Source organism: Hyaena hyaena, unplaced genomic scaffold, assembly GCF_003009895.1.
Source record: "Hyaena hyaena isolate Hyena2069 unplaced genomic scaffold, ASM300989v1 scaffold_332, whole genome shotgun sequence".
Lineage (NCBI taxonomy): Eukaryota > Metazoa > Chordata > Mammalia > Carnivora > Hyaenidae > Hyaena > Hyaena hyaena.
In genome coordinates, this window is record NW_024080964.1 from 1,339,885 (window position 1) to 1,356,733 (window position 16,849).

Genomic DNA, 16,849 nt, shown 5'->3' on the forward strand with positions numbered 1-16,849 from the left:
ACAATAAACTATTTGTAAAAAAAATAAAAAATAAAAAAAAAAATAAAAAAAAAAAAATAAAATAATAGTGCTGGCACAACTGGCTATTACATTATGGTAGAAAATAGCCCCCAGTCTCATATTCTAAGTAAAAGCAAATTCCAGATGTAATAAATGCCTAATGTAATAAATAAAGCATCAAAAAGGTAGAAAGAAACCTAGGGAACAACATTTACAATCTATTTCTTAACCAGAAAGAAAAGAGAGCTATATGTGAGTTTATAAAAATTAAACAATTCACGTTGCAAAAATTTATCATCAATAAACAAAACTAATGAATAGGCAAAGAATAGAACCGGGAAAATACTTGCAAAAGAGATTACAAATAATGAGTTAGTGATCATTACCAATATACAAAGAGCTCTTAAACATTGGCAAGAGACAAGCAGCCCCATAGACAAATGGGTGAAGGATGTGAAAGGGAGTGAGTTCATGAGAATAAACCCACATAGACACAAGCATGAAGACTCTCAAAATAACCAGTAATTAGAGAAATGCAAATTACAGTGAAAAAATACCATATTACTCTACCCCCAACCAGATAAAAAAAAAAAATTAGACAGCAATAATACCAATTGCCTACAGGATGAAGAAAAAAAAAAGTAAATTGTTTACAGCTGTTTTGAGAAGCAATCTGACAAATATTTTTAAAAGGAAAAGTACACAGATATGTCAACCAAGAAACTGCACTTCTGGGAATCTATCTCCCAAATATAAAATCACCACTAAAATGTTTATTATGGCATTGCTCTTACTGGGGAAAAAAAAAGAAACAAAATGAATTCTCAGCAATAATGGCACACTAACACTTGTCAATTATTAAGCAGCCATTAAAAAGAATGAATTGAAGCTCTACCATCTGACTTGGACAGATTTTCTGGGATGTATGTTTGTTTTGTTTTGTTTTAATGCTTATTTATTTTTGAGAGAGAGAGACACAGCACAAGTGAGGGAGGGGCAGAGAGACGAAGACACAGAATCTGAAATTGGCTCCAGGCTGTGAGCACAGAGCCTGATGCGGAGCTCAAACTCACAAACTGTGAAATCATGACCTGAGCTGAAGTCAGACACTTACTGACTGAGCCACCCAGGCACCCCTGTTTTCTTTTGTTTTTTAATTCCAGTATAATTAACATATAGCGATATATTAGTATTAGGTGTACGATATAGTGATTCAGCGATTCTATACATTATTCAGTGCTCATCATGATAAGTGAATTCTTAATCCCCTTCACCTATTCCACCCATCCCCCACCCACTTCCTCTCTGGTAACTATCTGTTCTCTGTGGTTAAGAGTCTGATTTTTGGTTTGTCTCTTTTCTCTTTATTTATTTGTTCTGTTTCTCAAATTCCACACATGAGTGAAATCATATGTACTTGTCTTTCTCTGACTTATTTCACTTAGCATTACACTTTCTAGGTCCATCCATGTTGTTGCAAATGGCAAGATTTCATTCTTTTTTATGGCTGAGTGATATTCCACTGTATATATATACCACACCCTCTTCATCCATTCACCTGTCAAAAGACACTTGGGGGCTGTTTCCATAATTTAGCTATTGTAAATAACGCCACAATAAATATAAGGGTGCATATATCTTTTTGAATTAGTGTTTTCACTTTCTTTGAGTAAATAGTCAGTAGTGGATCAGATGTGTATGAGAAGGTGAATATGGAAACAAATATGGGAGGAAACCCACCCAGTTGCTAATATAGATCACTTTTACTACTGAGAAGAAAAACCAGGTGTACAGGGGTTGAAAAGAAAAATTGGGCAGCATGTATTTATGTTAAGGATATTGATCAAAAACCTGCTACAACATGGATTAGGATATAACATGATAGGTGTAAGCATCTCTCCTCCTTGCAGCCCGTATTCTCAATACCTCATAGTCATTTGGCACTTTCTCATCCATTGAACCATTTACAATATAAGTCTCAGAATCTTTCCTTGTATGCATTTTGTGGCAATCGTATTGATAATTATTGTTTTTCATTAACTGTTATAATACATTTTATGAAACTAAACTCTTAGACCCCACTTTTCAAGTTGGGGTACAGTTTTACACACAAACACCAAGAGTGTACATACACATAAAGAAATTGGGAAAACAAGAAGTCAGTGGTTATATATTTACTGATTGATGAATGTCTATAAAATGAAAAAACTAGTTACCGAAAAATATGCATCAAGTATTCCATTTCAGCAAAAACAAGCAAAACCCTAACTAAATGCTTAAATAGTTTTAAGTGAAAAAGAAAGTTTCAGAAAGTATTTACAAAGCCACAAGCACAGGTGCCATCAAGGGGAGGGAAGCAGAGGGGAATGGGCAGATTACTGGTTTTATCTTTTTATCTCTCAGCATCTTATTCACTTACTACAACAATCAAAAAAGTATTACTTTTGAAATGTGAAGACATATAGTAATGAAAACAAAGATAAGTTGCAAACAATAAAATAAGTTAAATTAGGTATAAGATCCTATTGTGTAGATTAAATGAGATAATCTATGTGAAGTGTTTAGCATATTGCCTAACATTGCAAATACTCAATAAATGTTATCTTTTTTTATTAAAAAAAAAAAAGACTATGAAGAGTAGTGGAACTTACAAAAAAAGAAGGCCTTTGAATACAACAGGGCACTTTTTTCTGTGTTACTGAATCCGATCTCCTTTGGAATACAAGGACTCATTATCATAACCATATAGCTCACAGACCATACTTTCATCGACAGCAAAAATAAAACTACAATTATATAAATAAGATACTTAATAAAAAGGAGAGGGCGGCCTTTTGGCCTTGAAGTCTACTTTAAGAACTTTAAGAACAATCCAAAGGCACTATGCTTCTTCACAACCACTTCGGATAAGAGATATATGGGTCCCGATGTATCCCCCATGTTAGAAGAGACAGAACACAATTCAAACAGATTAAGGAGTGACACTATTGTTCTTTTTGAGAGCCTTGCCCAAATGGGAAATCCATTCCGACATGTACAAATTCCATTCCCAGCTCTGCGGACTTTCTTGTTGGCATGCCTACAAGCATGCAAGTTGAGTTATATCTACAAACTGAATCTGGTCCATCAATACAATTCTTACTGCCCAACGAAACACTAAAATAAGTTCACAAATAGCATAAGTGTGTTGAGTCTTGCTACTTACATGGAGTTGACTTTCTCTTCAGGGCCTTGTACTTGGCCTGTCACAGTGCCTTTGCTGGTATTCTTCACCCAGCCAACCACTCCAATTTTCCTAGCCTCATCTTCTGTGTACTGGTTTTAGGAGAAAATACAAGAAACAAAGTCCAACATCAAAAAATGCAGACTGATAATAATTTTTTCCTAAAATACAGGAAATTGTGTAGCTGTATTTTTCCTAAAATACAAAAATTGTGTATCTGACCTACAATCATACCTCTGTTTATAAGAACCTTCACTTAAATGGTATGTTTTTACTAAATTCCTCTTTCAGTAAAGACAAGGACATTATAAAAATAAATAAATAAATTGACAGTGGGAATTACTGCAGAAAACCGTTTTCCATACAGAACAAGGGGAAGATCCCCTACTTTATGTTCTGTAGATCTAACTAAAACATTTAATCTGATTATCCCAGTGGAGGTACTTTTGAAATTTATATAAATTAACTAAAAACATTAACTATAAAACTATAACTAAAAACTATAAAACATTAAAAACTAGGCAGGCTGAAATGTTTTCAATAGACTACTTTTCAAAGATAGCTTTGATCAAAAATCTCAAGCAGTAATTTGGAAGAAATACAAATACTTCATTTGCTGTCAAGGACAGAAAATAAGCAGTGGGTTAGCACTAAGTAGAAAACCGCTCTATCTCTGTGAGTAGAAATATCAGTAGGGAGAAAATGGCAAAAAAAGAAAATAGTTAACGGATTATGATGACTTACCATTCTGAAGCAAACACCTGTATTAAAAAAAAGATGAAAAGAAATGTCAGTTTGTCTATCTTTAAAAAAAGGTATCTATTTCTTCACTTAATTTTTATCTAGTTTTTTAAATAGTAAGTAAATGAATAAAATCTTTCACATCTGAACATATTCAGAAAGTGTTTTTAAAAATCGTTTTCTTTTAAAATGAAAACAGAAAAGGAAGACTATTTTTGAAGATAGTAATATTCTGAAACCAAAGAATCATGAAATGCCATGCTCCATGTTCATTCTATTCTAAAAAAGTAAACAAAACAAAATATTTATTACAAGGACAGTTGAGTATATTTGGCAAAAAATTTATATAGACTCAGGTTTTAGAATTCTTCTTTAAGTGCAAGGACTAAATTCAAGTTTGAATGTAATAAAAACATTTCTGTTTTCATTTTAATTCCACATTCTGGAAAGGGCAAAACTGTGGGGACGGGAAACTGATGAGTGGTTGCCAAGGGCTGAGGGAAGGGGTACTGTATAGGGGTAAGAGGGAACTTTCTGGGGTGAAGGCACTGTTCTGCACCTCATCTGTGGTGGGGGTTACAGAACTGTATGTGTTTTTCAAAACTCTTTCAACTGTACATTAAAAAGAGTGAATGCTACTGAGTTTAAATTATACCTCAACTGAAAAAAAAGTTTTTTAATACATTGGGAAATCCTAAGTAATACATCAAACCAATATCCAAAGAGGTCAAAAGATAGTCTTCTACCTACAGCAATTGAGCCATGAGAAATCAATGTTTTAGATAATTTTATGTATTTTGTCAGTAGATTTATAATAACAGGGGCATCACTTGTTTTCTGATGTCAGCATACTGTGGTCTTAAATGAAAATGAAGAAAAAGCATAGTAAAGCGATAAAGATAGGATGGATCACAAATGGGATTTTTACAGGGCTATAAAAATATTTTAAAAGATACATATAAAATGAGGAGAAATGATGAGTGGTAAGTATTGATCTGAAGGGGAATCAGAAAGGCAATTTGTTAGATAGAGGGAGGGAAAGAGAGTAGCTTGTAGACATACAAGCAATTGGCAGAACTTGCAAAGAGAACCTTCAGCTAAACCAGGCCATGCAGAAGAGAGGGACAAAACAGGAAAGAAAACAGGCAGAAATGGTGAAAAGTGTGCAGTGATTTTATTCTAAGCATGAGCAGATCCCAAAAGACGCTGACCAAGAAGGGTTGAAGGTTTTGGACAAGGCTGTGTTGAGCATATTCCTCTGAGGTTCTCCACAGTGAGCAGCCCCCTATGATGTCAGCATTATGAAAAGAAAGCCGGGCAACTGAAGTAACCAGAAATGGGAAACATCTGGTCCAGCTCTTTCCTAATCAAAGTGTAGTCCAATGCCCTGAAACACCAGCACAACCCGAGTTTCTTAGACAATCAAATCTCAGGCCCCTCCCCAGACCTACAGAAACAGAAACGCGGTAGGTGGAGTCCAAGAATCTGGTTTTAACATGTTCTCCAGGTGATTCTCAGGCCCACTAAAGTTTAGAACCGATGGTTGGCACTACCTCAAAGGAAGGCCTAGGAAAGGTTTGAAAAGGATTTTTATTTCCGATCAAGAATTGCATCATGAAGGGTGAACTTCTCATAGGCTATTGAAGATCAAATGTCTTTCCCAGTGACGCTGTCAAGTTCATGTCGGTAATAAATCATGAGCTTGCAGAGCAATGTTGCTTCATCTATCTTACAAGTCAGCAGCGCTACATGAAAGAAGCTACAGACAATAAAAAGGCAAAAACCCCCTTCCCTGGTATCAGAGCAGCTCAGGTCTGCTTAGACTGTCACTTAGCTAAATATTCAAAAACATGTCATTGCACTTTACAAATTAATTCTAGCCCCAAACTGCATTTAAGATTCACTAAAATAATAATAATAATAGTTATGCTTCAACTCTTTCTAGAAAAATGGGTAATGGTGTTTTCATGCCCTAGTCCAAATTATCATAATCTCTCAATGGCCTCCTTAACTAGCGAGCCTCCTTGCTTCTAGTTCTGCCGTCCTACAGTCTAGTCTCTACAAAACACGGAAGGTGATTTTCTTAAGTACAGTTAAATCATTTTCTTCCCCAGCTACTAATGCCCCATTACACTCAATATAAAAGGTATCCTGGTTGCCACAGCATCCACACTCCTCCTAATGAGTCTATCTCATTTGGGACTCCTCTCTTGGCATACTCCATTTCAGCCGAATTTGCCTCCTTTGTGCTCCTCAACATACCAAGCATTTTCTTACCTCACAGTCTTTGCACGTACTGTTCCCTCTGCCTAAAATGCTCTTCCCTATCATCTTCTCATTATTCATGTCTCTGCACAGATGTCATCTCCTTAGAAATATGTCCCCTGACCAATTCATCTAAAACAGCAATGTACCCCATATGTTTCCTGTATATGCAAAGTACTGATTACATATGACATTACAATGCATTTGTTTGTTTTCTTAAAAAGTTTCCTGTCTTCACTATAAGTTCTATTAGGGCAGGATTTTTTTTCTGTCCTGTTCACCACTGTGTTTCGAGAACCTAGACAAGGACTTGGCACATGGTTGTTGAATAAATGAATGAAAGACAACCAGCTGATAAATACTTAAGTCAAATATTTAAGCCTCCTGTAATAATTCATTATTAATATTGCAAATATACATATCAGCATATTGATTAGACTTTAATTCAAAGTGATGATGATAAATTTACTAAATTCTAGAGTTGAAAAGAATTTCAAGAATTCCGTGTTGATTCTACCAGAGCATTACCTAAATTATAATACATAGTGTTGTGAAAATTAGTAATGGGAAATTTCACTAAAATGGAGTCAAGAGGTTTGACCAGGGGAAACTCTCATACCCTACCACTGGTAGTCAATTGCAGACCCAACAGTAGAGGAGGGACTTGACCTTACACATGGTCTTGTAAGTCATGACTTGACTTTGCACATGGATACCACTCTACTACTCCAGCCCAAGGAAGAAAGTTTCCTCAGCACCACCCCCATCCCATCCAGGGCAGTGGCTCAGCCAATGAGAAGCCACCATACTTGTAGCTCCCAGTTTACATCAGTGGACTTTCAGTTTAACAGCCTTCCCAACATACCCCTTTTCTCCTTTAAAAAGCATGCCTCCTCTTTGTTGCCCAGACTTGCCTAAGGTTGTGTCCCAGCTTGTTTGTCCTGGCTTATAATTATCTTTTATTCCCAAATAAACCCATTTTTGCTGGTAAAATAACTGGCAGTTTTACTTTTAAAGTTAACATTACCTGTATACATACATATTTAGTATGAGATACAAGGGATAGAAAAAAGTGACTAGATAATGCCTAGGTTGACAAAAAAAAACAAACAGAGATTTTAGCATCAGCATGTTATTTATTAATAAAGACATAACTACAAGAAAAGTAAAGAAAAAATCAGTCATCTTTGAGAACTTAGGGGATTCAAGATGGGAGACTGAAGCAGGATCTGGTTTTTATTTATTTTTGAGAGAAAGAGACACAAAGCAAGTGTGGGAGGTGCAGAGAGATAGGGAGACACAGAATCAGAAGCAGTCTCCAGGCTGCAAGCTGTCAGCACAGAGCCGATGTGGGGCTCGAACTCATAAACTGTGAAATCATGACATGATCCAAAGTCAGACGCTTAACAGACTGAACCACCCAGGCACACCACTGGTGGTGGTATTTTTAACTGTGAGTGATAAGGGCACACACATACTTATTGAATAAATCCTAAAACACTAAAACTAAAGAATTGCCACTGAAGTGTAAGAGACTAAGTTCATTCTGCTTCACAAACTGGGTCAAAAATGGAAATATTGGGGCGCTTGGGTGGCTCAGTCAGTTAAGCGTCCGACTTGGGCTCAGGTCATGATCACACGGTTTGTGGGTTCAAGCCCCACATCAGGCTCTGTGCTGACAGCCAGCTCACAGCCTAGAGCTTGCTTCAGATTCTATATCTCCCTCTCTTTCTGACACTCCCCTGCTCACGCTGTCTGTCTGTCTGTCTCTCTCTCTCTCTCTCTCTCTCAGAAATAAATAAAACATTAAAAAATTTAAACAAAAAACAAAAAATGGAAATGTTGCCCATTACTTTAGGCAGTGACAGATGGACAAAAAAACATAAGACTGAAAAAAATCATGTATGAAAGATTCAATGTGTACTTGACAGAAATTTAGCTTGTCTTGGTTTCTGATCTAATGTTTTGAGGTTGAGACCATGGAGATCAAAGATTCTGTAATACGTCCTTCTGTGTCTCCACTTGGGAAAGAATACAGAATGTAATAATTACTTGGTTAAATTTATTTAATATATGAACATCTGTGGCAGACACTGCTAGCTGCCTACATAAAATCCATCTTCCGCTTCTACCTTTCTATTTGGGTAGATTTTACTTGGGGCAGCAACATGCCTTTCTGTATTTCCCATCTTCCTCATAAGAGGAGTGGGGGGTAAGCCATGTTTTTGGTTGAGAGTTTCTGGAAAGCTCATCAACAGGATTGACTCAGCCAGGGGTTTTCCCTTAGAGCCAGTCTCTCTCTTCCTGACTGCAGAGTATATATCATGATGGAGCTATAGCAGTCTTCTTGAAATCATGAGGGAGGGGCCAAGGACATCATAGTGGCCTGGACTCTGACCCGCTGGCTGAGGGAAGGGGGAGGTGGCGAATAGGAACTACTGATAAAGGGAAATGTGAGGGAGGGATTGTTTTGGGGGTAGTGGAAATATTCTGGAACTAGATAGTGGTGATGGGTGCAAAAACAGTCAACTATTGGAAAAATCACTGTATATTTAGTATGCTATGAACACTTTAAAAGGATTAATTTAGTGAATTATATCTTAATTTATTAATTATATAATTAATTTATGTGAATTATATCTTAATCTGCCTCTATCCGTAGAACAAGGGAAGTCATTCTCCAACTCTGGTCACCATACAATATCCCTGACTCTTCCTATTACTCCACAGTAAAACGCTCTGGGGAACACATCATCTTGACATGCTGCAGGCAGAACTAAATGGTTGAGCTCTCTCTAGATTTGATGACCTATTTCTAGAGGAGAAAACTTCTTCACCCCCATGACAGCTCCTTCTTTGAGAAGGAGTATCTGTTAGTGTGACACTCCTAGCCATTCTGTCCCTACTCAGGGACATGCAGTGACTCACCTAAGTGCTAAGTTTGGAAGGAGAAATAAGCATTGCCTGAGTGCTTTCTCTTCTTACTTTTCCGGAGAGTGCATTACCCTTGGGGATCATCTCTTCTGCTTTGCTTGTCAGGGGAGCCCTGCATGTGCCTGGGTGAGTGTGTTTAATTCTGTAGGAGAGATTATTATAAAGTCCACTTAGCTAAAGATTTCCACCACATTCCCAAAACTCTGCTTTGCTCTCTGTCTTACTTATCAATAACTCACATAACAAAGAGGGGTGTTATTCATTGGGCCCCTTAACCACAGCCCTCCTTTTAAAGGCTTACAAGGAATGTGCATCAAGAGGTGGCAAGACCTCCAACCTATTAACTTTGTGAAGCAGCGAACCATGCAAGAATTAACCACTTCAGACTTCCGTAATCCACTTGGAATTTCCTCAGAATCTTTCTGAGAGTCCTGATCCCTGGTTTGAAGCACGCTGTGCAACAGAGGGAGGTCCACAGAGAAGCAGCAGCCAATGTGGAGATAGATTTTCTGCAGTTCATCAGCACTAGCTGGAACATAGTGCTCATGGGAAAGGGCCTGTGTTGGAAGAGGCACTTCTATGGGCTCTCATGGCCTCTCTGCACCACCTCCACTTCACTCGTTAAAGAGAAGGGAAGCTGATATGACACATGGAGGTTGTTGGTTTTTTGTTTTTCGTTTTTGTCTTTTTACAGACACGCTGCTCTGGAAATTGGGACAGACACCAGCCCCTTGGGTTATGAAAGACTCCAAACACAATATGCTGCTGAGTTGAGGCTCAATTGGCTGCGATGACAGTGGAAAGATGTGTCAGTAAGAAACTCTGAGGTGAACATTTGCAAAGCAAATCTCACTTTAAGTTCATAAAGAGACATTGCTATTTAAAGAAACAATAAATTTTAAGCATCAGCATCCTTTCATGTGAAATCCAATTTTCATATTATAACGTACCCCTTCATCCTGGGATCTGACTGCTGACAGCTGAAAGCAGCCTTTACTGATGTTAAACATCTTTATTTTTCAGAAAGGCCTCCCTTTAACCTTTCCCCTTCCATCCAGGGTCTGTCCCCTGGAGCCATACTCCAGCCATGGCATCTTTCACATTGTTGAAATAGCAGTCACACCACTGTTTCTTCTCCAATCCAACTATCCCCAAGCACTTCAATTTAATTGAAGACACTTTTGAAGTCCCAGCCAAGATCATAGCCATAGGGGCTATAAAAACAAGCCACCAGCTTAACCTCGAAAATACTATCCTTTTTGTCTAGTGAGAGACACAGATATGCATAACACAAATAACTGTAGTTGGGAGCAGAATGGATTAATGAGAAGTAAAAACAAGAAGTAGAACGGGACTATAAATGAAATGCTATAGGAAGAAAAATGAGCAAGGGAATTAGACTTAACCATATTTACGTCTCTTGACTTTAGGGACTCAAATTTCCAACCTCCAAGACACAACCTTTTCCTGTCTACTTAAAGAAAAAATGTGCACATCCAAATCATGTGGTGTCTGGCAAAGTATGTCATAACTCATCCTAATTTTTACATTAAGCAATCTTCAAGAAAATTACATATTCCTATAGTTCTTAAACTACTCCTATTCTAACTCTGAGTTAATATTGTCAAAAATAAACTGTCGAACTTCTAAAGCACAAGTAAACCAACAGATTGCCACAATCCATTTCTACAACTGTCATTAGTAGTCACCAGAGGGCTGGTAAAGCATCTATACACAGCATAATCAATTTTCCTTCCATTTTCAGATTATGTTAGTTTCAGATATAACTGTAATTAAAGATTGATAGGAACACTTTAAGCCATAACATTGTTACAAATGCTCTAAAGTCACAGGTTAGTCCCATGCTCCCCTATCCCTTCTTTCAAAGCCCCCAGTGCAATAGAAGTTGGTGGGGAGAAACAGGGAGCTTCTTGAGAACATGGAGATTAAAAAGTACAGGACAGAAAGGTGGGGAGAAAGTAGCTTAACAGTGGAGAAACCTGACGAACACTATCTCAGCCAGGTGATCAAGGCTGAGATCCATAATAGACAGTATGCACCCTCAATATGGTATGATGAGAATGGCACTTGGTCTCCTTGGTCTTCCAATAATCCATAACCCCAGTCTCATTATGACAAGAATACCAGACAAATCATACCAGGGGGCTTGCTACAAAGTACCTAACCTCAAAGTACGCCTCAAGACCACCAAAATCACTGAAAATAAGGCAAATCTATAAAACTGTCAAAGCTTAAAGAAATCAATGGAGACAAGATAACTAAATGTAAAGTGATGTCCTCCTGAAAGAATCCTGGAACAGAAAGAGGACTTTAGATAAAAACTTTAAAATTCTGAAGAAAATACAGACTTTACTTAATAATATGTATCAATATTGGCTCACCACTTGTGACCAATGTACCATACTAATATAAGATGTTAATTAAAGAAACAGGGACACCTGGTGTCTCAGTCGGTTAAGCCTCACCTTGGGCTCAGGACATGATCCCAAGATTCATTAGTTTGGGCCCCACATCATGCTCGTTGCCGTCAGCATCAAGCCTGCTTCAGATCCTCTGTCTCCCTCTCTCTCTGCCCTTCCTCACACATGCTCTCTCTCTCTCTCTCTCTCTCTCTCTCTCACTCACTCTCTCTCTCTCTCTCAAAAATAAACAAACATTTGAGGGGCCAAGATGGCAGAGCAATGGAAGTATTTTTTGCCTCACTCATCCCTGAAAAGCAACTAGATCATCACCAAACCATCTTGCACACCTAGAAAACTGACCTGAGGATTAACACAACAATCTGTACAATTGGAACCACAGAACTTGGCATATACTACCAAAGCAATCTACATATTCAGTGCAATCCCTATCAAAATAACACCAGAATTCTTAACAGAGCTAGAACAAACAATCCCAAAATTTGTATGGAAGCAGAAAAGACCCCGAATTGCCAAAGAAATCCTGAAAAAGAAAACCAAAGCTGAAGGCATCACAATCCCAGACATAAAGATGTATTACAAAGCTGTAGGGGTGCCTGGGTGGCTCAGTCGGTTGGACATCCGACTTTGGCTCAGGTCATGATCTCATGTTTCGTGGGTTCAAGCCCCGCATCAGGCTCTGTGCTGACAGCTAGCTCAGAGCCGGGAGCCTGTTTCAGATTTGCATCTACCTCTCTCTCTGACCCTCCCCTACTCATGCTGTCTCTCTCTCAGAAATAAATAAAACATTAAAAAAAAAAAAAAAGCTGTAATCATCAAGAGTATGGTACTGGCACAAAAACAGACACTCAGATCAATGGAACAGAAAACAGAACCCAGAAGGAGACCCACAAATATATGCCCCACTAATCTTTGGTAAAGCAGAAAAGAATAGCCAATGGAATGAAGACAGTCTCTTCAGCAAATGGTGCTGGAAAAACTGGACAGCAGCATGCAGAAAAATGAACCTGGACCACTTTCTTACATCATACACCAAAAAAAAACTCAAAATGGATCAAAGATCTAAACTTAAGACAGGAAACCATCAAAATCCTAGAAGAGAAAGCAGGCAAAAACCTCTTTGACCTCAGTTGCAGCAACTTCTTACTCAACACATCTGTAGAGGCCAGGGAAACAAAAGCAAAAATGGACTATTGGGACCTCATCAAAATAAAAACCTTATGCTCAGCAAGGGAAACAATGGGGAAAACTAAAAAGCAATCAATGGAATGGGAGAAGATATTTGCAAGTAACATAGCAGATAAAGGGTTAGTATACAAAATCTATAAAGAACTTATCAAACTCAACACCCAAAAAACAAATAATCCAGTGAAGAAATGGGCAAAAGACATGAATAGACATGTCTTCAATGAAGACATCCAGATGGCAAACAGAAACATGAAAAAATCCTCAACATGAGGCATCATCAGGGAAAATACAAATCAAAATCACTGTGAGATACCACCTCACACCTGTCAGAATGGCTAACATTAACAACTCAGGCAACAACAGATGTTGGCAAGGATGCAGAGAAAGAGGATCTCTTTCACACTGCTGGTGGGAATGCAAACTGGTGCAGCCACTCTGGAAAACAGTATGGAGGTTCCTCAAAAAATTAAAAATAGAACTACCCTACCACCCAGCAATTATACTACTAGGTATCTATCCAAGGATACAAGTGTGATGTTTCAAAGGTTTATAGCAGCACTATCAACAATAGCCAAAGTATGGAAAGAGCCTAAATGTCAATTGGCAAAAAATGGATAAAGAAGATGTGGTATCAGCAAAGGAAACAATCCATAAAACTAATAGGCAACCGATGGAATGGGAAAAGATAGTTGCAAATGACATATCAGATAAAGGGTTAATATCCAAAATCTATAAAGAACTCCCCAAACTCCACACCTGAAAAACAAACAACCCAGTGAAGAAATGGGCAGAAGATATGAACAGACGCTTCTCCAAAGAGGACATCCAGATGGTCAACAGATACATGAAACGATGCTCAGCATCCCTCCTCATCAGGGAAATACAAATCAAAACCACACTGAGATACCACCTCACGCTGGTCAGAGTGGCTAAAATGAGCAAATCAGAGGACTCTAGATACTGGTGAGTATGTGGAGAAACGGGCACCCTCCTACACTGTTGGTGGGAATGTAAATGGGTGCAGCCCCTCTGGAAAAAAGTGTGGAGGTTCCTCAAAAAGTTAACAATAGAACGCCCCTATGACCCAGCAATAGCACTGCTAGGAATTGACCCAAGGGATACAGAAATGCTGATGCATAGGAGCACATGTAACCCAATGTTCATAGCAGCACTCTCAACAATAGCCAAAACATGGAAAGAGCCTAAGTGTCCATCAACAGACGAACAGATCAAGAAGATGTGTTTTATCTATACCATGGAATACTACATGGAAATGAGAAAGAATGAAATCTGGCCATGTGTAGCAACATGGATGGACCTTGAGGGTGTTATGCTGAGCAAAATAAGTCAGGCAGAGAAGGACAAATACCATATGTTTGCACGTATAGGAGGATTAGGAGGAACTTAACCGAGGACCGTGGGTGAGAAGAAGAGGGGAAATGGTGGGGGAAAGGGAGAGAGGCAAACCATGAGAGACTCTTGAAAGCTGAGAACAAACCGAGGACTGATGGGTGTGGGGGAGGAGGGGGAGATGGGCATGGAGGAGGGCACTTGTGGGGATGAGCACTAGGTGTTATATGGAAACCAACTTGACAATAAACTATCTGTGAAAAAAAATTAAAAGAAAAAAAAAGTTGGCATTGTAAATAAAACAAGTTGCAAGAAGTTTTTTGAAGTAGAATTAACAACGTATTATTTTTATTCATGAGTTGGAAACTGAAAAAAGGCTAGTTAAGGTAAAAGTTTTGAGTGGGGTTATTAGGATGTCTTCCAGCTTCCTGGAGTCAAGAAGTACCACTGGTATTAATGAGCCTGTATGTAGTAGGGCTCCCTTAATTAGATCTGAGGACTTGTTTTTGCAATTTTAATCCTTAGCTTTGAATATGTTGGCTAGAGACTCAGTTACTCCTCATTTGTTGTTTTGGGGGAAATATAACTAGATGGTCTTTTAGCTTTCCAATTAAAAAAGACAAATAACCTAAAAAAAAAAAAAAGAAGATGTGGTATATAAATATATATATATGTGGGCATATATATCTATGTGGTATATATATATATATATATAAAGAAGATGTGGTATATATATATATGTGGGCATACGCATATATATATATATATATATATATATATACACATACACATACATGTAATGGAGTATTACTTGGCAATCAAAAAGAATGAAATCTTGCCATTTGCAACTGCATGGATGGAGCTAACAAAATTAGTCAGAGAAAGACAAATACCATATGACGTCACTCATACGAGGAATTTAAAACTCAAAACAGATGAATATAAGGGAAGGGAAGCAAAAATAATATAAAACCAGGGAGGGCAACAAAATATAAAAGACTTAGAAAAATTTTTTTTTCCGTTTATTCATTTTTAAGAGATGGAGAGAGACAGAGCATGAGTAGGGGAGAGGCAGGGCAGAGAGAGGAGACACAGAATCTGAAGCAGGCTCCAGGCTCCAAGCTGTCAGCACAGAGCCCGATGCAGGGCTCAAACTCACGGAATGCAAGATCATGACCTCAGGCAAAGTCAGACACTCAACGGACTGAGCCACCCAGGCGCCCCCAAAACATAGGAGACTCTTAAATACAGAGGACAAGCTAAGGGTTGCTGTAGGGGTTAAGGGTGGGGGGATGGGCTAAATGGGTAAGCAGCATTAGGGAGGACACTTGTTGGGATGAGCACTGGGTGTTATATGTAGGGGATGGATCACCGGAATCTACTTCTGAAATTATTATTGCACTATATGCTAACTAACTTGGATGCAAATTAAAAATTAAATAAAAATTTAAAACTTAAAATTAAAAATAAATAAATAAACATTTTAGGATGGAAGGAAGGGAGAAAGATACTGAATCCCTCTTGTATCTTCCAACTTCTCTATAAATTTGAAACTATTCTGAAACAAAAGATTTATTTTTTAAAAAGATACAGGAAGAGAAGCAGCAATGGAAAGCAACAACACCTTAAGGCTGAGAAGTGAATCCACTATTGGTAATATTATTTCTATAAGTGTATTTTCCTGAATTTCAAACAACCAAGTTATAAACTAACTCTTGGAATACAATCTGTTTATAAATTACACTGTATTGGAGAATAAGGCAGAACGCATTTGGCCTGTAGAATGTTTCCACTGCCTTTTGTCACCAAGGATATGTTAAATTGAAACATTCTTTTTTTTATTATTTATTTATTTTAAAAAAGAGATAGCGTGGGGGAGGAGCAGAGAAAGTGGGAGAGAGAGAATTATAGGTGATGACTGCGTGCAGCCCGATGCAGGGCTCAAACCCATGAACCACAAGATCATGACCAGAGCCAAAATCAAGAGTTGACACTTAACCGAGTGAGCCACCCACCTGCCTCTTAAATTGAAACAATCTAAACAGAAATATAACAAACTTGGATTTTGGTTGGAAAATATTTTCTCTCATAAACTCCATGAAGCCAAAAGTACCAGAAAAACGTCCTCAGGGTCATCCAGAATGATCCAAATGGCTGAGTCTAAATGTCCTATATCAATGTACATATGTATTTGGTGCATAAGTTAGGAAGAAGGCAAAATAAAGGTGGAAAAGGAATTGAAAGAAGACTCAATAGGTTATAGTGATTAAAAGCATGGGCTCTGGTCTCAGATTTTCAAGGTACAAATCCCAGCACTGCCACTTAACCCACTGTGTAATCTGGGAAAGTTACTTCTTTATGCCTCAATTTTTCTACCTGTTATATGAGGAAAATGTTGACATCACAGGGTTGAGGATTAAATGAGGCAATATATATAACATATATATAACATATTAAATGAGGCAATATATATAACATATAGCAAGTACAGGACTTCGCACAGCCTAAGTTCTCAGCAAATGTCAGTGTATACGTGTGCAAATTTCTGACTGTGAATTTGTTGCATATACTATGCCTTGATCAACTAACAGTATGCATGTACTCTGCCATTTTACATACTGCAAACTATAGGAGTTAGTCCTAAAGATGATTTTTTAAACCTCACTGTTCATGTACAGTTGATCTTTATACATCATATATAATTGAT

At 37.9% G+C, this 16,849-nt stretch overlaps 1 protein-coding gene across 1 annotated transcript in view; it reads right to left on the reverse strand.

Moving 5' to 3' along the window:
* The window catches only part of ACYP2 (acylphosphatase 2), a 163,791-nt gene that overhangs the window by 144,834 nt on the left and 2,108 nt on the right, over positions 1 to 16,849 (reverse strand). The window contains exons 2-3 of the mRNA XM_039249212.1: positions 3,968 to 3,984; positions 3,206 to 3,315 (exon numbers count right to left, since the gene is read on the reverse strand). Coding sequence (XP_039105143.1) covers positions 3,206 to 3,315; positions 3,968 to 3,984 — 127 coding nt within the window. The remainder of the gene's footprint in view (positions 1 to 3,205; positions 3,316 to 3,967; positions 3,985 to 16,849) is intronic.